At 43.0% G+C, this 23,145-nt stretch overlaps 1 protein-coding gene across 1 annotated transcript in view; it reads left to right on the top strand.

The window, feature by feature from the left end:
- Positions 1-22,568, top strand: part of LOC132402591 (butyrophilin-like protein 8) — a 43,427-nt gene extending 20,859 nt beyond the window's left edge. Inside the window, exons 2-6 of the mRNA XM_059985489.1 lie at positions 7,589-7,665; positions 11,108-11,446; positions 14,613-14,897; positions 19,733-19,837; positions 21,775-22,568. Coding sequence (XP_059841472.1) covers positions 7,590-7,665; positions 11,108-11,446; positions 14,613-14,897; positions 19,733-19,824 — 792 coding nt within the window. The 5' untranslated portion in view covers position 7,589 and the 3' untranslated portion in view covers positions 19,825-19,837; positions 21,775-22,568. The remainder of the gene's footprint in view (positions 1-7,588; positions 7,666-11,107; positions 11,447-14,612; positions 14,898-19,732; positions 19,838-21,774) is intronic.
- Positions 22,569-23,145: the final 577 nt, after the last annotated feature.

Raw genomic sequence — 23,145 nt, 5'->3', positions numbered from 1 at the left:
AGACCTACCCTAGTTGGTCCAACTGAAGTGCAAAACTTCACTCTTCCCTGCATTAAATTCCATCTGCCATTTTTCCAGCTGATCCAGATCCCATAGCAAGCAACGATAGCCTCTGTTGCTGTACACTACACCCACCCCCCCCCCCCACCAATCTGGGGGTCATCTGCAAATTTGCTGATGCAGTTAACCACATTCTCATCCAGATTATTGATCTAGATGACAAACAACAATGGACCCAGCACCAGTCCCTGTGGCACTCCCCTAGTGACATCTCCAGTCAGAAAGGCAAACATCCAGCAGCCCTCTTTGGCTTCATCACAAAGCCAATGTGTAGTCCAACTTACCGCCTCATCTTGAACGCTAAGCAACTGAACCTTCCTGATGAACCTCTCATGCAGAACCTTGTCAAATGCCATGTAAACAACTTCCACTGCCTTGCCTTAAACACATTCCTGGAAACTTCCTTGAAAATCTCTGTAAGATCGGTTAGACATGACCTAACACACGCAATACTATGCTGACCATCCTTAATTAGTTCATGTCTATTCCAATACTTAAATATTCACTCCCATAGAATACCTTCCAATAACATCCCTGCAAATGATGTCAGAGTGACTGGCCTATAATTTCCTGGTTTGCTTTTAGAGTCTTTCTTAACCAGTGGGGCACTTATCTTGCTAAGCAGCCTCCTGTCAAAGGCCTTCTGAAAATCCAAGTACACAATATCCACCAATTCTCCTTTGTCTATCCTGCTTGTTGTTTCCTCAAAGAATTCTAACAGATTTGTCAGGCAAGATGTTCCCTTGAGGAAACCATGCTGATTTTGGCTTATTTTATCTTGTGCCTCCAAGTACCCCAAGACCACATCCTATTATTGAGGAACTGCTTGAGAAACAAAGAACACGATGAAAAGAGTAGGTCACATGTGCAGTGTGAAGAGATTATCTTACAAATCTTTTCATACACTGTCGACTGTCTTCTGTATTTCTTCAAAAGCAAACACAATCCTTCAAATTCCAATACATTGTACTTCTCAGAAGGTAGCCTGTGAATTGAATGGATCCAATAACCCCAATAGTCTCCAATCTCCAGTATCAATCAAGCAAACTATATATATAAAATGAGGGATTCTGCAGATGCTGGGGAGGCTGAATTTGGAGTGTTGTGTGCAATTTTAGTCACCTATCGACAGGAAAGGTTGAAAGAGTAGAGAATATTTACAAGGATATTGCCGAGTCTGAAGAGCCTGAGTAATAAGTCCTGACCTATTCAATCTTTACTTTCTTCCCTGGAATATAGATTGGCAGGAGATTTGATAGAGGTATAATAAAAATGATGATGGGTATAGAGAGGGTAAAGGCAAGCAGGCTTTTTCCATTGAAGTCGGGTAGGACTACAACCAGAGGTCATGGGTTAAGGGGGAAATGTGAAAAGTTTAAGGGGAACATGAGGTGAAACTTCTTCACTCAGAAGGTGGTGAGAGTGTGGAACGAACTGCCAGCACAAGTGGTGCATGTAAGCTCGATTTTAACGCTTAAACAAAGTTTGGTAGGTATATGGATGGTAGGGGTATGGAAAGCTATGGTCCCAATGCACATCGATTGGAGTCCATGGACCAGCTGGTCCGAAGTGCCGATTTCTGAGCTGTACTTTTTTTTAATGATGATGACACGGGATTCTGCAGATGCCGGGGAAATCCAGAGTAACACATACAAAATGCTGAGGGAAGTCAGTCGGTCAGGCAGCATCTATGGAAAGAAATAAACAGTCAATGTCTCAGGCAAAGACCTGTCAGCAGGACTAGAAAGAAAAAGGAAAGATAACAGAATATGAAGGTAGGGGGAAGGGCAGGGGGTCAAGCTAGAAGGTAATGTGAAGCCAGGTGGGTGGGGAAGGGAGGATGAAGGAAGAAACTGGGAAGTCATAGGTGGAAAAGGCAAGTAGCGAGAGAAGGATCCTGATAGCAGGATGGACCATGGGAGGAAGGGAAGGAGGGGGGACACTGGGGGAGGTGATAGGTAAGGGGGGGTAGAGTGGTAGAGTGGGGAATTGAAGAGGAAAGACAAAGGGGGAAAATCTCTTGCAAATTGGAGAAATCAATCTTCACACCATTGGATTGGAAGCAAACTATACTTACTTGCATCAAAATGAGTGCTGCAAGTGATTAAAAGTCCACAGTAAACGTCCTGTTAACTGAAATCTCTATATCTAGGGTGCCTGAGACTTCTGCACAGTACTGTAGTAATTTTATGCATTGCACTGAACTGCTGTTAACAAAAAAAATATAGTTCAAAGTACTTTTCAAGTATCAATACTCCACACAACTTTGAGATCCACATTCTTATAGCAGTCACAAAACAAAAATCCAGTAGAACCTGTTTATAAAAAAAAGTCCAAACAGTCAATATTGCGAAAGAGATAAGAAAACAAATTGCAGAATCAGTAAAAGTAAGCAAATAGAAAGACAAAGCTAGGCATTAATTTTTTGTTTATTGGATACTTTGCTCTTGAGCACTAAAAATCTTTTGGAAAGGGATTAGTTCAGTGCAGAGCTGAGTAAACGTCGTGGAACAGTGAGCAGAACTGAACTGCTGCTCACCTCTGGTGCAAACACCCCGACCTTTTCAATCTGGCGTGGGGCTTAAATCGCTCAAGCATCAGTCATTCCTGACCTCCCCGGTCTGGGGCCTAAACTCTGTCCCATGATTCAGCCTGTACACAACCTTCCCAATTCAGCCAACTACTTAAATTAATTAGACATTAGGACTTTTCTCACTCTCGCATTTGCCACAGCTCTGCTTCGACCCAGCCTCCACCTTTGTTTGCTTCGAACATGCCTTCCCAGCACCTCCGTTTTCCTCAATCATTTCTCACCCATGCTTTTGCCGACCTTACCATTGTTAGCGGTGATTGTTATTAATAAAGTATTATTAGTAAGATATTTAGTAATTTTGCTTGTTTTGTTTTTTGATGTCGATCAGTCATCACTGTATATCACCAGCACCATCTTAAATCATGACATGTGACAAACTTGATATGGGTCTCTATTGTGGACTGAAAGTGGGAAGACGGCAGGGAGCATCAGAGAGACATTCTGTATTGATCAATAAACCAATTGTTTGGAATCAAATTACTTTGCCTGTTGTCTCAGAGCTGGGGGTGCCCTTGTACTCCTTCTCAGACACCTGTCCCACACCCCTCCTGGAGCACTCCGCTCTTGCCTTTCCCAACACCCTTTGCTCCTGCCAGATTTACAACACTGTGCAAAAGTCTTAGGCACCCTAGTTATATACTGTACATATGCCTAACTTTTGCACAGTACTCTAGGCATTCAGCCAGACCTTGTATTGTGTGCCTGATGCTGCAAGGGAGAAACATTGTCTAAGTGTTGTCGCAGGAAAACAGCATCTATCATCGGACCACCACCACCCAGAACATGCTCTCTTCCCGCTGCTGCCATCAGGAAGGTGGTAGAGAAGCCTCAGGATTTGTACCACAAAGTTCAGGAACACTTGTTACCCCGCATTGATAGCCCCGTGGCCAACACTCCTCCTTTCTTAAGCAGGTTTGGGACCATACATGGCGGAGTTGACTTAAGATTATATCCTTGATTGTTGGTATTCCTACCCAGAAGGAGGTACGGTCTTTGGCCGTTTCATCAGTTTGCCCTTCATTGGCACATCTTGTTTTGTTGACTGTGGTGATGCCAAAGTTGTCCTGTTCAAGCACCTAATGCTGTCCTTCCCCTGGCCCGACGGCTATTTACACTAATCCTCAGAGTTCAAACCTCTTGATGGATGGTGACTTACAGTAACCTTTAGAGATCAGACCACCAGACTCAAAATAAATTTTCCCCAAGTAGTAAGGCTGAACACCTCCACACACTAACCCCTCAACCTCCACTACTTTATGATTTCCTGGCAGTCACCTTATGTACAGACACTCCTGTGCCTAATTTCATTTCATGGACATAGGACCAATCTATGTATATAAGCTTTCTTATGTATATGTAGATGTATTTTTTTATTGTTACTTTATCTTGTGTTTTCTTTTGTACTACATTGGATCTGGAGTAACAATTACTTCGCTATTTACACATGTGTACAGGAAATGACATTAATCAATCAATAATCTTGAATCAAACCTTCCTCTGGCTCAGTGGCTACTTACAGTATCTCTCAGAGATCAAACGTTACAGGCTGCAAAGTTGACCTTCAGTTGGGGTTATGTTATCCAGTGAGATGGGTTGGATTTTAGGACACAGTTTCTAATTCCTTTCCCGCGTGGAGTGAGCAGGGCAACTCCTCAGGCGTGTTGGATGTTGGGTGTTGGATTACACCTCCGTCTTGGATCCGAGCTGGTTGTCAGGCAGGACCATCTGCTCGAAGATTTTTTCTGATCGTAAGACATAGGAGTAGAATTAAACCATTTGGCCCATCAAGTCTGCTCCTAATTCCATCATGGCTGTACTCACTAGGGTTTAGAACAATGAGAGGGGTATCTCATGCAAACCAATGAAATATTGATAGTTCTAGATGGGGTGGAAAGGATGTTTCTTCTTGTGTGAGAGTCCAGGACTAGAGGGGACAGTCTCAGAATACAGGGATGTCCATTTAGAACAGATGAGGAGAAATTCAGTTCCACAGGAAGCAAAGGAAGACAAGTAATGGGGTATGTTTGAAGGGGGAGGGGCTGATAGATTCTTAATTAGTCAGGGCATCAAAAGTTAAGGCGTGAAGTTAGAAGAATTGGGTTGAGAGGGTTGAGCCTAAGCCCATTTGTCTATCACGGCAGGTCCTTTGTGGAGAGTGTTTGCCAATGTGTCAGCTATGTTTGCACATGACTTTATAGAGGACGGCTGCCTTGCACCATAAAATAGGAGTAGATTAACTTCCTCACAACCTCAGCCACACCATCGAACAACTCCAACCCTATGTCAGACTGGCTGTGTCCCTCATCGCCCACTTCAACTTGAGTGGAAGCAAATTAATCTCAGAGCAGGCACCAAGGACAAACATTAGGTAATTGGTCTGATTGTTCTGTTATGTGTGTGGGAATCTGATGCCTAATCTAGTCTCAATTTAGTAAAACAGTGTATTCTTTATTTAGTTTTCATGCCATTTGGTTTGTTGGTATCTGATTTATCGGGTGAACGAAAATAGCTTGTTGTGTAAGCAGTGTGTGAATTTCGCTAACAGAATCAGAGTGTTGCCCTGGATCGGTATATTTGTTGGTCTAATTCCCAGGCTTCTGTTCCGGTCATGTCGACTTTGCCAGGAAGATCGAGCTGAGTCTGCCTACCGTGAAAGGAGGCATCGAGTTTTCATTGCAACATGTTTCATTTGTTCTGCTTGATTGTCAAGGAGGGCATGACCTTGAAATTGGAGCACATCTTGGATGGTAATGTTTAAAGGACCTCACGCAAAGACGGAAGTTGTTGTTCCAACTGGACATCAGAATGGGGAAGAAATGTGATCTGAGTGAGTTTGACTGTGGAATGATTGTTAGTCTGGAACACACTCCCTAACTAAAAAGACACTGGGAGTCAAGTTTGAATATTGCAAAACTGTGATCAGATTTTTGATGAGGCCATTAAGAACACAAATCCATACAGACAAAGAGGTAATGATCTCATTTGATGAAGAGACTAATCCATGCAACAAAGCGCCTTTGAACAGTCTGGTTTCTATTTTCTTTGCAGCTATTTACAGTGTTGTTAGTGTCACTCTATTTCAAGTTGTTTACTCGATTTCTGATAGCAATAGAATATATGCTCACTGGCCACTTTATTAGGTACACCTGTACTCCTTGTTAATGCAAATATCTAATTGACCAATCATGTTATCAACTCACTGCATAAAAGCATGCAGACATGGTCAAGTGGTTCAATTGTTGTTCAGACCAAGCATCAAAATAGGGAAGAAATATGATCTAAGTACCTTTGACCATGGAATGTCTGTTGGTCCCAGATGGGATAGTTTGAGTATCTCAGAAACTGCTGACCTCCTGGGATTTTCAAGTCAAGTCACTTTTATTGTCATTTCAACCATAACTGCTGGTACAGTACATAGTAAAAATGAGAATGTTTTTCAGGATATCGGTGTTACATGCAACAGTACAAAAGCTGGACTGAACTACACAAAAAAAAACACAGAGAAAGCTACACTAGACTACAAGCCTACACAGGACTGCGTAAAGTGCACAAAACAGTGCAGGTGTTACAATAAATAATAAACAGGACAATAAGGCAAGGTGTCAGTCCAGGCTTTGGGTATTGAGGAGTCTGATAGCTTGGGGGAAGAAACTGTTACATAGTCTGGTCATGAGAGCCTGAATGCTTCGGAGCCTTTTCCCAGACGGCAGGAGGGAGAAGAGATTGTATGAGTGGTGCATGGGGTCCTTCATAATGCTGTTTGCTTTGTGGATGCAGCGTGCCGTGTAAATGTCCGTGATGGCGGGAAGAGAGACCCCGATGGTCTTCTCAGCTGACCTCACTATCTGCTGCAGAGTCTTGCGATCCGAGATGGTGCAATTTCCGAACTAGGCAATGATGCAGCTGCTCAGGATGCTTTCAATACAACCCCTGTAGAATGTGATGAGGATGGGGGGTGGGAGATGGACTTTCCTCAGCCTTCGCAGAAAGTGGAGACACTGTTGGGCTTTCTTTGCTATGGAGCACGGTTCGCTGGAGTCTACAGAGAGCAGCAGTTCTGAGTGATAAAGCCTTGTCACTCATAGAATTGAGAGAGGCCAGAGAATGGCCAGACATTCTGACTAATACTGACTTAGACAAAAATCAGTGCCTGATGCAGTGGGAATCTGTGTATAAGCTCACAAACTGTGAAGTATTCTTCATGCTGCAGTGTGCCCACAAAAACAAGACGAAGTGTCAGTATGTGTGTGTACTCTCTGTCTCTTCCCCAACCTCTCATTCCTTCACTTTTACTGTCCCCTCACCCCTTTGCTCACCCTTGTCCCCTCTTCCCCATACCCCCCTACACCACACCCATCGAACAAAAGGTATAGTGTCAAAGTAGATGGAAGACCCTTTAGAACAGAGATGAAGAGGTTTGTCCTTGGAAAGAGAGTGGTGAATTTGTGGAATTCATTGACAAAATCCTGCGGAGACCAAGTAATAGGGTATATTTCAAGTGGAAGTTGGTAAATAAGTGTTGTTAGGAAGGGTGCCAAAGGTTGTGGGGAGAAGGCAGGGGAATGGGGTTAAGCATGATAATAAATCACCCAGGAGAGATGGTGGACCAGACTCAATGGCCCAAATGGACCGATTCTGTTCCTGTCTCTTGTGATCGGTGGTCTTAATTAAGTGGTTAATTAAATAGGGAAAGACTATTTGAACAACACACACAATGCTGGAGGAACTCAGCAGGCCATTCAGCCTTCCAGTCCTGCTGAAACGTTGACTGTACTCTTTTATTTTTCCTAGATGCTGCCTGGCCTGCTGAGTTTTTCTAACATTTTGTGTTTTACTTGGATTTCCAAGGAATATTTGAATACAGGTTAGAACACAGATCATGCTAACTTTGAGCTCAGGTTTTCTGTGGCGCTAATTGTTCTTTTCTTTCCGCAGAATGTCTCCTCTCTCCATTTCACTTGTTGGCTTTGTCATGTTACTGATCACAGTGCAGGTTGTTGCCGGTGATAAAGGTGCGTAACTGTGTCCACGTCTATGCATCTATCAACACCTTCACACCATTATTACAGCCCTTCATCCCACCATATTGTAGCAATCTCTAAGATCACCCTAACTTTCTCCTCTACATAACCCTCCATCTATGTGCTTAAGAGTCTTTTCAAGCCTCTAATGTATCTGCCTCTACTACCACTCCTGGTGGGCTGTCTCACACCCGCACCACTCTACATAATGAACTTACCACTCATATTCCCCCATACTTTCCTCCAGTCACCTTAAAATTATGTCCCCTTGTATTAACTATTTCCACCCTAGGAAAAAGTCTCTGTCTACTTAATCTAAGACATCTAATCTAATCTTGTGCTCTTCTATCAGGTTATCTCTCATTCTCCTTTGCTCCAAAAACAAGAACTCTCACTTGTTTAACCTATCTTCACAAGACATTCTCTCTCATCCAGGCAGTATCCTGTTAAATCTCCACTGGACCCTCACTGAAGCTTCCACATCTTTCCTATAATGAGGTAACCAGAACCGAACGTAATATTCCAAGTGTGCTGTAACAGGAGTTTCGTTGAGCTGCAACATTACCTCATCTCTCTTGAATTCAGTCCCTCAAAGAATGGTGTACACACCATACACCTTTTGAACTATATCAAATTGCATGTAACTTCGAGGGATCAATGGATGTGGACTCCAGGACCCCTCTGTTCCTTCAAACTGCCAAGAATCCTGCCAACAATCCTATATCACAAACATGAGAAAATCTGCAGATGCTGGAAATCCAAACAACACACACACAAAATGCTGGAGGAACTCAGCAGGCCAGGCAGCATCTATGGAAAAGAGTACAGTAGACGTTTCAGGCCAAAACGCTTTGGCAGCAGTGATGGATTTACCTTGTTCCTTGGCAGAAATAACCCAGTATTCTGTCTTCAAATTTGGCCATCCAAAATGAATGACTTCACACTTTTCCAGTCTGAATTCCAGTATCACCTCTCCCTGGTACATTGTCATATTGACTCAATCATCTTGAACATTACCCCAGCTACGAATTCTATCTCTTATAGATGAAAGAATAGCTTTATTTGTCACATGTACATCAAAACATACAGTGAAATGTATCGTTTGCTTCAATGACCAGCGGTCCATGGGCTGCCTGTAAGTGTCGCCAGGCCTCCGGCGGCAACCCAACATGCCCACAACTCCCTAACCCTAACCTGCCATCTTTGGCATGTGGGAGGAAACTGGAGCACTCAGAAGAAACCTACAAAGACAAGAAGAACGTTCAAACTCCTCACAGACAGCAGCGAGAATTGAGCATGGGTCACCAACCCTGAAAAGCTTTTGCTAACAGTCATGCTTCTGAAGTTTGTTTTAAAGCTTAAACCACAACATAAACGAGTCTATTCCTCAACTTACTTTTGGTTCCTGTGCCAATCATTTTGATTCTTTTCTGCCTGCCCTTGATTCCTCACCTGATGGATATGGTTTTTCTTGACTGTTTAATGATCTCCTTCCATCTCCTCTGTTCTAAGGAAAATAAGTATCATCAGGAGTTTTGTGACTTTTATCTAAGCAAGGATGTGCTGGCATTGGAAGTGATCCAGACGAGATTAAGAGAATAATCCCTGAAATAAAAGGGTCAACATGATAATTTTGGGCTAGAGAAGAATGAGGGTCACTGATGGTGTCAAAGGTTACAGAGATGGAATGGTAGAGCAGACTAGAAGGACCAAATGGCATAATTCTGCTCCTTATGGTCTTATCCCAGCTTTTCCCATCCATCCACAGAACTGAAGTTCCTCCTCTGTGGAATTATTTGGGTAAATCTCTTTTGAATGCTCTCAAGTCTTCATACCTTAAAGTGTGTAACACAGTTCTCCAGTTGTGGATGAACCTGTGCTTTTTTTCTCAGGATTCATCATGATCTCCTTGCTCTTTGACTCAATGTCTCTTCTTTATTAAAGCCCAAGGTCTTAAACACTTTCTCAACCTTGTGTGCCATTTCACAAGCAATAATCATGTACCCTAGATCATCTCTGTTCTGGCATCTCTCTGAGAATTAGGCCCTGCGGTTTATATTGCCTTTCTTCATCTTGCTAAAACAGAATTTCACCTGTCTGCTCCACCTGTCTGAACAAGTCTCCTCCACGACCAGGGATGTAGAGAATCCATTCATATCCTCATATTTAGCCAGATTTCTCATTTTACAACCTATAATCCCACGTGGTTAGATGTAAGGCACCACAGCAGCCTAGCGGTTAGCATGACTCTTTTTACAGCTCAGAGCGTCAGAGTAGGAAGTTCAATTTCAGCAATCTCTGTAGGAAGTCTCTGTATACTCTACCCATGGAATGCACAGGTTTTCTCCAGTGCTCCTGTTTCCTCTCAACTGGGCAAGTTAATTGGTCCTGGAATCATTTTTGTGAACCTCCTTTGAACCTTCTCTATTGTAACGCACATCCTTCCTAAGATAAGTGATCCAAAACTACTCACTATACTCCCTCCAGGTGAGGTCTCACCTATGCTTTATAAAGTCTCAACGTTGTAAGCAACACACACAAAATGCTGGAGGAGCTCAACAAGCCAGGCAGCATCTATGGAAAAGAGTATAATTGACATTTCAGGCCAAGATTCATCATCAGGACAGCATTACATCCTTGCTTTTATATTCTAGGCCTCATGAAATGAATGCCAACATTACATTCGCCTTTCTCACCACCAACTCAACCTGCAAATTAATCTTCAGGGAATCTTGAATAAGGACTCCCAATTCTCTTTGTGCCTCAGATTTTTGTTGTAATAACATAAATCCCCTATTTGTTTCTCCAATCACCTTAAAACTATGTTCCCTTATGAAATGTTTTTAATATTTCAGCCTTTTCCTTGTACCCTATATAAATCCTCCAGTGTTCATCTCATATTTTCACAATGTCTGGTTTTTCCGAGTGCAATATCACTGATAGAATTTGTACTGACCTTAATCCTGCTGCCACCCCACCATTGAGCACATCTACAAGAGGGGCTGCCGCAAGGAAGCTGCATCCATTATCAAGGACCCCCACCCAGCCATGCTCTCTTCTCACCACACCACCAGGTTCAGGAACAGTTATTATCCTTCAACCATCAGGCTCCTGACCTGGCGTGAACTTCACTCACCTCAACACTGAACTGATTCTGCAACCGATGGACTCACTTTAAAGGATTCTCACTATATATTTATTTATTTTTGATGGGGTTTTTTTTACACATTGGTCGTTTGTCAGTCTTTGTAGTTTTTTTTTAATTGATTCTATTGTGTTTCTTTGTATTTACTGTGAATTCCTGCAAGAAATTGAATCTCAGGGTAATACATGGTGATATATAGGTACTTTAATAATAATACTACTTTGAACACCTAGGTATTGGTTAGGATTTGGGAATGCATACATTGACCTTCTGTATCACTTGTTGCAGGTCAGGCGGGGGTGAAATGTATGAAGTACCATATAGTTAAGAAGGTCAGAGAAGATCTTGTCATCCAGTGCCATTACTCTTCACCAGATGATGCCAACTCCACCACCTTCAGTTGGACAAAGATGGATACAATGAAACTAATCTACAATTATTCAGTTACTCAAATAGAGCAAGATCCCAGCTATCAAGGTCGAGTAGAGGTGTTTGCCCTTGAGATCCCTGAAGGGAACGTGTCCCTGAGACTGATGAATGTGTCTCTATTGGACTCTGGAGTCTACAAACTTCATGTCTTTAGTCGATCCCATAGCAACGAAGCAGAGATTGTGTTGAGCGTAAGAGGTAGGAGCTGCCGATTTCTTCTATTATTTATGTCCTATAATTTGTTATGAGCCATCATATTGCACAGTAGTACAATAACCAGAACTTGAGAACTTTAGCTCGCCTTCAGTCAATTCGTTCTGACATGTACTATAGCTTTGAGTCATTATGGTAGTGAACATTGAGAGGGTGTTTCCTTTAATGGGGTGGAAGTCTAAAACCAGAGGACACATCCTCAGGGTAAAAGTTCATCCCTTCAGAACAGAAAAGGGGAGGAATTTCTTTAGCCAGAGGCTGGCATGTTTGTGGAATTCATTGTCCTTGATGGTAGTGGAGGTGAAGCCATTGAGTATATTCAAAGAGGTTGATAGGTTCTTGATTAGTCAGGGCATCAAAAGTTCCAGGGAGAAGGCTGGAGAATGGGGTTGAGAGAGTTAATAACACAACCATGATGGAATGGCAGAACAGAATTGATGGGCCGAACAGTCTAATTCTACTTTTATGTCTTATGGTATTTAAATGGGAATAAAAGGGCAGAAGGAGGCAAAGTGTGGGGAATGTTTTCTCAAATAGGCACTTTTACTCAGTAACCTCTCATGCTGAAACTCCAAGTTCTATAATTCAAGGTTTCAAACTTCCAGAACGAAATTTATATGCATTGCATGACTAACTGATGTAGTTTAGCCAGCAAAGGCTTGTTAGTATGTGTTGGGTATGCTCACTAAGTTACAAAACAGTGCAGAACAGCGCAAGACATCTAGACATTAATTCATATTGGCTGTGAATTTGAAACAGTTTATTAAATAATCCAGACTGCTTTCTTAAAAAATATTTTATAAGCTCAAGTGATTCTGCAGATTAAAGATTACAGGCTGTTTGTTGTCATTCATCAGTAGGGAGGCGTAAAGGAGGACAAATGATTGTTATACCAGATCTAACACAGCAAATAGATAAAAACGCAGTAAGCATAAGTATTCTTTAAAATACTTATTTTGTCCACAAAGGTGCAGTGTTGCTGTACAAAAGGTGACTGACATGAAATAATAAAACAGTGATGTTGTAGTTTGGGGGAGGGCGAGTGGATGTCTGAAATCCAAAGTAACACACAAAATGTTGGAGAATCATCAGCCAGTCAGGCAGCATCCACAAAGAGGAATAAACAGTCAATGTTTCAGGCCAAGACTTCTTCAGGACTGAAAAGGAAGAGGGAAGGAGCCAGAATAGGGAGTTTGTTGAAGGAGTACGAGGTAGCAGGTGATAGGTGAGACCAGGTGAGGGGGAAAATCTTGTGTCCGTTATATTAGTCATCACATTCGCATCCTTCAGAGAATGAGGCTTTGGGACTCTGTGTGACTCCAGTCTCACTGGAGTGTCAGTGGCTCTTAACTTCTCTCTGATATGGCCTCGCTGTACCATCAAATTGTTGTTGCCATCTTCTTGAGGGCACTAAAGTTTGAAAACTGAATGCTTGGAAAGGTTGTGGACATTTATAGATCATTCTTAGACTATAGTGTTCGGTTCTGATTGGGTCATTATAGCAAGGATGTGGAAGCTTTAGCGAAGGTGCAGGGAAGGTTTACCAGGATGCTGCCTGGATTAGGGAGCATTTCTTGTGTCAAAGTTGAGCAACCTAGGGCATTTTCTTTGACGCAAAATGAAGATGAGAGGGGACTTGATTTTGACTTTAAATTCTTGATTATTAATGGTGTCAAAGGTTATGAAGAGAAGGCAAGTGAATGGGGTGAAGGGGGCAGTAAGTCAGCCATGATGGAAAGGTAGAATAGTCTTGATCGGCTGAATGGCCTTATTCTTGCTCCTGTGCCTTATGGGCTTATGACTTGAGAGGCAGAGGTCGAGTGGATAGCAAGAGATCTTTCTCAGGGCGGAAATGGCTAATGTAAGGGAGCTTATTTTTAAGGTGGTTAGAGAAAAGTATAAGGGGATGTCAGAGGTAAGGAGGGGGGTGGATGTGTGGAATGACTTGTCACGGGTGGTGGTAGAGGCAGATATGTCAGAGACTTTTTTTTTTAATTTTTTAATTAGTTTTTTCAAAACATTTTACAAATTAAAAACCCCAAATCCCAATGAGGAACATTAAAACAGTGCAAAATTAAGCATACAATAACAATATGCTACAAAGGAAGAGAATTTAGCAAAAAAAAAGCGCCTAAATTAAAGACAAGTAAGCTTAGTGTCCTCCCCAAGCCCCACAACACAAGAAAAAACAACAGCAACTCCAGACCAACCACAACACAACATAGAGAGTATAAGTCAGGACAGCCAAACTCCCAGACTGTGAATACACTCAGCAACAGGGGTAATAATGCCTTCTACCAGAAAAAAAAGGAGCTGAAAGCAAGGAACTGAAAAGAAAAAAAAACCCTAGTCAAGAGGAAGGTTATGTAAGTACTCGATAAAAGGTCCCCAGACCTTATGGAACTTTAGATCCGAATTGAGAACTGAATAATGAATTTTTTCGAGGTCCAAACAGGCCATGATGTCATTAAGCCATTGAGCATGAGTGGGCGGGGCAACATCTCTCATGTCAGAGACTTTTAAGAAACTCATAGGCATATATTTTAAGGAAAAATGGGGGGGCTATGTGAGAGGGATGGGTTGGATTGATCTTTGAGTAGGTTAATAAGTTGACAGGACATTGTGGGCTGAAAGTTCTGTGTTGTCTCCATCCTTGGGGGTTCAGGATACATGCCATCGCAACATTATCACTGGTGGGATCGCTCTGTTGCCAGAGAGGGGAGACCTTTTGATGTTTCGAGGATCGCTTTGCTGACGGAGGGGAGAGACTGTCTTTTGATCTTTGGGGAATTGCTTGCTGCTGGCAAGGCAAAGGTCTGCCGCAGTGCCCATAGTGTTGCCCAGGTTTTCTGCATTTTGGATGTGGACTTGGACTGTAGATTTTTTTTTCCAGTCTTATAGTTTTTTATATTCTGTGTTTTTCACCTGATCTTTCTCTTTTTTTGTGTGGGGAGGGGGATTTGGGGGTTGATGATCTTTATTGGTTTTGTGGCTATCTGGAGAAGAAGAATTTCAGAGTTGTATACTTTGATAGTAAATTAGGCTTTGAATGCCCTCAAGAAATTTAATCGTAGGGTAGTATATAGTAACATGAATGTTCTTTGAAAGTAAATTTACTTTGAACTTTGAGATATGTCCTCTTCTATTCCAGCCATTGGCGAACAGCCAGTCATTCGCTCTCATGTCACCAACCAGGGCCTCTCTGTTCTGGTTTGTGAGTCATCTGGGTGGTTCCCAGAACCAACGGTAACCTGGGAGAACGGGCTGGGGAAACAGCTGACCATGTACGCCCATACGGAGAACCTGAACAGCACGGATGGCAGCATCCACACACGGAGCATACTCAGCCTGGGTCACAGACCCATCAACAATTATACCTGCGCCATGAGGGACAGGCACCTGAATGAGACGGTGTCCTTTGTATTCATCGTTCTCTGTGAGTATGGCAGTGTGAAATGGCATAGCCGAGAGGTGTCCGCTCTCTTTGCTCTGCCTTTTTCAGCCAGTTATATGAAGGCTGCTTCAAAGTACCACGCATGAAAGTCAAGCGTTGCATTAACTGCCCAAGATACACAACTGGGAGCATGAGCTTTTGCATTTTAAACTCAAGATTCTACAGATGCTGGAAATCCAGAGCAACACACACTAAATTCTGGAGGAACTCAGCAGGTCAGGCAGCTTCTATGGAAGGGAATAAACAGTTGACGTTTCTTGTCAAGACCCTTCAACAGGACTGGAGCGGAAGGAGAAAGAAGCTAGAGTAAGGAGGTAGGGAAGGAGCTGGCAAGTGAAGGGGATGGTGTGGGGGTGAGGGATGAAGTGAGAAGCTGGGAGATGATAGGTGGAAATGGTAAAGAGCAGAAGGAGGAGCTGGTAGGAGAGGAGAATAGAACATGGAGAAAAGAAAAGAGGAGGGAAACCGGAGGGAGAAGAGGAGAGAGAACCCAGAATGGGGAAAAGGAGGAGAGGTTAGTGGGTAGAAATTCCTAGAAGTCAGAGCATCTGAACTGGAGGGGGACTAATATCCTAATGGGAAGATTTATTAATGCTGCATGGTGGAGTTTAAACTAGAGTTGCAGGGGCATGCAAACCAGGGTGCCAGAACAATTGCTGGCGATGTTGTGGGGGCAGATGTTCATAAGACCTTAGTCCAAGTTAGGAATCAAGAGGTTGAGTATGGTGCAACTGGGGTCCTGAGCTGTGTACATTTCAATGCAATAAGTTTTATAGGCAATGTGTAGTGAGGAGAGGCTGTTGATGGGGCAAAACTGCAGTCAACAGGATGAGTTGCAATGTAAAAGGCAGACAAAATTGAATCGTACATTGCACATTTAGACAGAGACGTAACGTAAAGAGGTTTTTTCCTCCTGTATTTGAAAGTTATTAATAATAAAGTCAATTCAAAACAGTGAACAAAAGATTGAAAGTGTTCTATTTGAATGTGTCCAGTATACAGAATAATGTAGATCAACTTGAAGAACAGTTGCAGATTGACATGTATGATGTTGCAGGCATCACAGAAGATTATAGCCAGTAGCTTAATGTCCAAGGATATATATTGCAAATGTCACTCCACTCTTCAAGACTGGAAAGAAGCAGAAGAAAGGAATCTTAAGGCCAGTTAGTCTGACCTCAGTGTTTGGGAAGATGTTGGAGTTGATTATTAAGCATGAGTTCTTAGGGTTATTGGAGGCAGATGATAAAATAGGCTATAGTTAGCAGGGTTTCCTCAAGGGAAAACCTTACCTGACAAATCTGTTGAAGTTATTTGAAGAAATAACAAGCAGGACAGACAAGAGAAGATTGATGATGTTGTGGACTTCAATTTTCAAAAGATCTTTGAAAAGGTGTCTCATATTTGATCATGTGGATAGTCACAGGCTTTTTCCCAGGGCTGGTATGGTTGCCACAAGAGGACACAGGTTTAAGGTGCTGGGGAGTAGGTACAGAGGAGATGTCAGGGTAAGTTTTTTACGCAGCGAGTGGTGAGTGCGTGGAATGGGCTGCCAGCAATGGTGGTGGAGGCGGATATGATAGGGTCTTTTAAGAGACTTTTAGATAGGTACATGGAGCTTAGTAAAATAGAGGGCTATAGGTAAGCCTAGTAATTTCTAAGGTAGGGACATGTTCAGCACAACTTTGTGGCCGAAGGGCCTGTATAATGCTGTAGGTTTCCTATGTTTCTATGAGGCTGCTTAACAAGCTACGAGCCCATGGTATTACAGGGAAGATTCTAGCATGGATAAAACAGTGGCTGATTGGCAGGAGGCAAAGAGTGGGAATAAAGGGACCTTTTCTGGTTGGCTGCCGGTGATTAGTTGTGTTGCAGAGTGTGTTCTGTGTTGGGACTGATTACTTTTTTGTTATATCTCAATGATTTGGATGATGGTATTCATGACTTTGTTGCAAAGTTTGCAGATGATATGAAGATCGGTGGAGGGAAAGGTGGTTTTTAGGAAGCAGAGAGGCCGTAGAAGGACTTGAATTAGGAGTATGTGCAAAGAAGTGGCCAATGGAATACAGTGTCAGGAAATGAGACTTCCTCCAAATGAAGAAAAAACACAAAAAACTATGCAAGATCCCTTAAAGGTTAATTTGCAAGTTGAGTTGGTGGTGTGGAAGGCAAATGTGATGTTCACAATCATTTCCAGAGGACTAGAATGTAAAAGCAAGGAAGTCATAATGAGACTTTATAAAGCATTGGTGAGGTCTTACTTGGAGTATTGTCAACAGTTTTGGGCCTCTTTTCTCAGAAAGGATATGCTGGAACATTGCAGAAAACATTGAGCCTGGAGCTCCATGCAGTCATGGGGAGAACGTAAATACTCCTTATGGACTCTGTTAGAATTGAATCCGAGTCACTGGTGCTACAATAAACACTATGTCAAAGGGCCTGAACCGTTCCCTGTCCCATGGATAGGAAAGGTTTAGAACAATATGCAGTGGATAGTGAGGTCAGCTGAGAAGATCATCGGGGTCTCTCTTCCCGCCATCAGGGACATTTACACTACACGCTGCATCCGAAAAGGAAACAGCATTATGAAGGACCCCATGCACCCCTCATACAATCTCTTCTCCCTCCTGCCGTCTGGAAAAAAGGCTCTGAGGCATTCGGGCTCTCACGACCAGGCTATATAACAGTTTCTTCCCCCAAGCTATCAAACTCCTCAATACCCGAAGCCTGGACTGACTCCTTGCCCTACTGTCCTGTTTATTATTTATTGTAATGCCGGTACTGTTTTGTGCACTTTATGCAGTCCAGTGTAGGTCTGTAGTCTAGTATAGCTTTCTCTGTATTTTTTTTTATTACATAGTTCAGTCTAGTTTTTTGTACTGTGTCATGTAAACCATGGTCCTGGAAAACGATGTCTCATTTTTACTGTGCACTGTATCAGCAGTTATGATTGAAATGACAGTAAAGGTTGACTTGACTTGACTTGAAACTGGAGAGGATTCAACGAAGGTTCATGAAAATTATTCCAAGGTTGATATCTTGTCATATGAACATATGATGCCTCTTGGCCTGTATTCACTCGAATTCAGAAAAATGAAGGGTGACCTCATTGAAACCTATCGAACTGTGAAGGGCCTTGATAGAGTGGATGTGGAGAGGATGTTTCCTATGGTGGGAGTAAGTCAGAATAGAGGGGTGTCCTTTTGGAATGGAGATGAAGAGAAATTTCTGTAGCCAGAGAGTGGTGAATCTGTAGAATTCTTTGCCATGGGCAGCTGTGGAGGACAAGTCTTTATGTATATTTTAGTCAGCGGTTGATGAGTTCTTGATAGGTCAGGACATGAAGGGATATAGGTAGAAGATTGGGGCTAAGAGGAAAATTGGATTAGCCATGATGTAATGGTGGAGCACTCAATAGACCAAATGACCCTATTCTGCTCCTATATCTTATGGTCTGTTCACGCCATCAGGTTGTACATACTGTTTGCTTGCTAATGGTTCAGATTCATTGTGATTTGACTCGTACAGCCCTCAATGCATACAGGCTCTTCAGCCTGGCTAGTCCACAATGATTAAAGGTTCCATTTAAGCCAGCTGCAGTTGCTCAGGTTTATCCCATATTGTTCTAAACTTTTCCTATCCATGGGACAGGGAACAGTACAGGCCCTTTGGCATTGTGGTTATTGTGGCACCACTGACTTGGATTCAATTCTAACAGTGTCCGTAAGGAGTTTTTACGTTCTCCCCATGACTGCGTGGAGCTCTAGGTGCTCTGGTTTTCTGCAACGTTTCAGAGACAAGCAGGTTAGTTGGTTAATTTGTTACGTGGGTATATTTGTGTGGTGCAGGCTCTGTGTGGGTAACTTCCATCACCTCAACTTTGTACTGATTCCACAACCTACACACTTGATTTCAAAGACTTTACAACTCATTTTTCAGCATTGTTCGTATTTTATTGGAATAATTTGTTGTCTTTTGCACATTGGTTGGTTGTCAGTCTTTGTTTCTGCATAGTATTTGTTTATTTTCCTTAACTGACTGAAAGAAAGTAAATGAAAAGTTAATATAGTGTATGGAGATGTGCACTCTGTGGCCACTTTAACATGTACAGATACGGAACCCAGTGTGATCTTCTGGTACTGCAGCCCAACCACTTCAGAGTTCGATGTGCTGTGCATTTAGAGACACTCTGCTGCACACCACTGTGGTAACATAGTTAATTGAGTTACTTTCGCCTTCCTGTGTGACCATTCTCCTCTGACCATTGTCATTAACAAGGTGTTTTCACCCACAGAACTGCTGCTCACTGGGTGTTTTTTACACCATTCTCTGTAAACTCTAGAGACTGTTGTATGTCAAAATCCCAGGAGATCAGTTTCTGAGATTCTCAAACCACCCTGTCTGGCACCAACAATCACTCCCCTGTCACAGTCACTTCGATCGCATTTCTTTCCCATTCTGGTCTCTGGTCTGAACAACAACTGAACCTCTTGGCCATGCCGGCATTCTTTTGTGCATTGAGTTGCTGCCATATGATTGGCTGATGAGGTATTTGCATCACTGAGCAGGTGTACCTAATGAAGTGGCCACTGAGTGTAAGCATTGATAAATTTACTTTGGCTCTGACCTTGAATTGAGGAACTTCAACCTGTTGCCGTGACAACAGTGTGGTAGCCATGGCTTTATCCACAGCAGCTGCAGTTCCGGCTTGGGGGAGTTTTAACTCGAGTGCTCCAGTTTGCTACTGCAGTGCACAACGACTGCTATGCTTCAGCCACATGATATTAATTTTCTCACTCTTTCCACACCCTTCCCAGTTCCAGGATCACCTTGGCACATCGCAGCGGGTGTAGTGGGGACTGTTGTCTGCTCTGTCATCCTCACTGTTGCACTTTACTGGAGCTGGTAACCAGATGAACTAGGTATGTGTGCAGTGAGTGATAACATCCTCGTGAGTTACTCATTGAAACATTCGCACCTCAACTCCATTCCATCATTCTAAGGCTGAACTGCTTACCCTATCCTTATAGGTTTAACTTTGTGTGTAGTCTTTCATTCTCTTGTATATCTTTGTTCTACTGTGAATGCCTGCAAGAAAACAAATCTTAGTGTTGTGTATGGTGACATGTGTGTACTTTAATCGTAAATCTACTTTAAACTTTGAACACTGAGGATTAAAGTGTACTGCTCTCTTCTTGAACACTCTAATTGATCCCCCCCCCCCTCCCTAATCATCCAACCATGCAGGAGCTTGGTTCCAATTGCACTTGTGAAATGACTAAATCTTTTTCCCAGAATCAGGAAATCAAGAGCTACAGGGTATAGGTTTGAGGTAAGGGGCAAGATGTAATAGGAACTTGAGGGGCAACTTGTTTTTCAACACGGAAGGTCATACTAATGTGGAATGAGCTGTCAGAGAAAGCAGTTGAGGCTGCTGCAGTAACAATGTTTAATAGATAGTTGAGTTGGCACATGAATGGGGAAACTTGGAAAGTTACAGGTCAAACGCAGGCAAAAGGAACCTCTTGGTTAGCACGGACCAGATGGACTGGCGGGCCTGTTTCCATGTGGTATTACACTATGACTATAACCTTATGACACAGCAGCAGAATTAAGCCATTTGCCCAACAAGTCTGCTCTACCATTCCACCATGGCTGAATTATTATCCCCCTCTATCCCATTCTCCTGCCTTCTCCCGTTCTTCTGCCTATGGTTCCTGACTTCTGTCTTAACTCCAATGTCACAACCTTTGAGCTCAGAAGAATTTGTTTTGTTTTGAAAACCTTGTAACCATTTCTAAATGGCAGGGGATATATAGGAGGACTTTGTAGTCCACCCTCTGATGGTACAGTGCATATTAACCAGGACTACCTCCAAACTTCGTTTATCATCACTAAATTGGCCAGAGCTGAGTACAGTTCCTCGAAAGATCTGAAATGAAATCCAATGTTAAGTATTTCCCTTGTGGCTCCCCAGGTCCGCTCTGGCCTGATCCACACGACATTTCCATCCCCAACTCTGCAGCTCTTGGCTGTTTCAGTTGGATTCCTTCTGTAAGGAGTTACTTTAATAGATGAAACCTCTACTGAATGAGTTTGAATAAGGAATTTCTATAACTAGAGGGTGGTGAATTAGTGGAATTCATTGCCACAGATGGCTCTGGAGGCCAAGTCACTGGACATATTTAAAACTGAGTTGGATGTTTCAACTACCCAACCATGTAGGTGCAATGGCCTCTACTTTCTCAGGTGTCTAAAGAAACTTGGCATATCCCCATCAACTCTTACCAATTTCTGTCAGTGCACCACAGGAAGCATCCTGTCTGGATGCATCCCGACCTGGCATGGAACCGTTCTGCCCGTGACTACAGCAAACTAGAGAGTGGTGGACACAGCTCAGCACATCACAGGAACCAGCCTCCCCTCCGTGAACTCCGTCTGCACTGTTCACTGCCTCAGCAAAGCAGCCAACATAATCAAAGGTCAGAATGCCCAGGGCAGTCTCCCTTCCATCAGGCAGAAGATACAAAAGCCTGAAAACACTCATCAGCAAGCTCAGGGGCAGCTCCTACCCTGCTGTTAGCAGCCATTTGGATAGTTCCCTCGTATGGTAAGAGGGGCTCTACTCCTCCCATTCCACCTCATTATAGTCTTGCACTTTATCATTTACTTGGATTGCATGTTTTTGTTGATGTTACACTTTATTCTGTATTAGTGTTTTGCCTTGTTCTACCTCAGGGCACTGTGTAATGATCTGGTCTGTATCAACAATATGCAAGATGAGCTCTTTGCTGTATCTCAGTACATGTGACAATAATAAACCAATTCCAATAACAATTTCCCTTGCTGTTGTTGACAGGTTCCCATCTCTGATCACTGAAGAGTCAAAGGCTGCCTCTGGTGCTGACACAGAATGGACTGAAGAAGGGCAGGGGGTGAAAAGGACTTGGCCCCATTCTGTACGTCGCAGGACTCTCTCTCTTTCCCCTTTGTAACTTCAGAGCCAACCGAGCTGGAGTGGCCTGGCCTTCCCGGAGCTGCTCCACACAGGATCCATTACTAATCATCTCATGAGCTGTTTTGTTTTACACTTCGGGGCGTGGCCTTGTCTCGGTGGAAGTGCCTTGATACGGAACCTACATAGCAGCGAGCGCTCAGACCAAGCTCACTCTACGTGGCGGATCGCTGCGGCCCACATAATGTGAACTGTGGCAACTGGAGACTTTCTACTTTCAGGTCACCCGCTGGTCGGGGACTGGATGCCTTAGCACATTTTTACTGTTCTGAGAGATCTCCAGTCTGTCACTGTCAGACTTCTTTCATCTCATTGGAGGGGAAAGAGAGCTTTAAAATGCAGTAACATAGGAGAGGAAATTCAAATTATTCTATCTGCCTTAAGGATGGCAGATCCTTTGATCTCTTTCCTTTCTGAGGGCTGTATGCTCCACTCTCCAAGTATTAGATTACCTCAATCAGTTTTGGGCTCTAGAAATGTAATCTTTAACATTTTTGCACAGAAAGAAGCCATTTTATATTTGCCTAATCCAAAATTGCTTCTTTTCCCTGCTGCATCACTTGGTTTAAATATTTTCACTGATATCATCAGGGTCATCACCATTTCCCCTCAAAAAAATAAAATAGCACATCACAGCAGCACTGAAGCAAGAATTTGTTCCCTGTTACCTCTCTCCTTTCCAGGCAGTCATTTCACTAAATGATTCCACAAACAAAAGGTATGTATTTCCCCAACCAGAAGAGATTCTGCAGATGCTGGAAATCCAGAGCAACACACACAGTGCTGGAGAAACAGCAGGTCCAGCAGCACATGTGGTGAGAATAAACAAAACAGCATTTTAAGCCAAGACTTTTTGTCAGAACTGGAAAGAAAGGGAAAAGAAGGCAGAATTTTTTTTAAGTATGGGGGAGGGGAAGGGGTACAAATTAGGTGACAGGTGAAGCCAGGAGGGTGGGGGGGGGGGGTGTGGTTGAAGTAAGAAGCTGGGAGGTAACAGGTGGAAAAGGTAAAGAGCTGGAGAAGAAGGAATCTGATTGGAGAGGAGAAAAGGAAGAAAGGGACACCAGGGGGAAGTGGTAGGCAAGTGAAGAGAAGTGTTGGGGGGCAGAGTCAGAGTGGGGAATTGAAGAAGAGGGGAGGGAGAGAAGATACTAAAAGTTGGAGAAATCATTGTTCCTGGTATCCTGACCGGATATGAGGTGTTACTCCTCCAAC

Source organism: Hypanus sabinus, chromosome 12, assembly GCF_030144855.1.
Source record: "Hypanus sabinus isolate sHypSab1 chromosome 12, sHypSab1.hap1, whole genome shotgun sequence".
In the NCBI taxonomy this organism is placed as follows: domain Eukaryota; kingdom Metazoa; phylum Chordata; class Chondrichthyes; order Myliobatiformes; family Dasyatidae; genus Hypanus; species Hypanus sabinus.
This window is presented reverse-complemented; position numbering and strand designations above follow the sequence as displayed.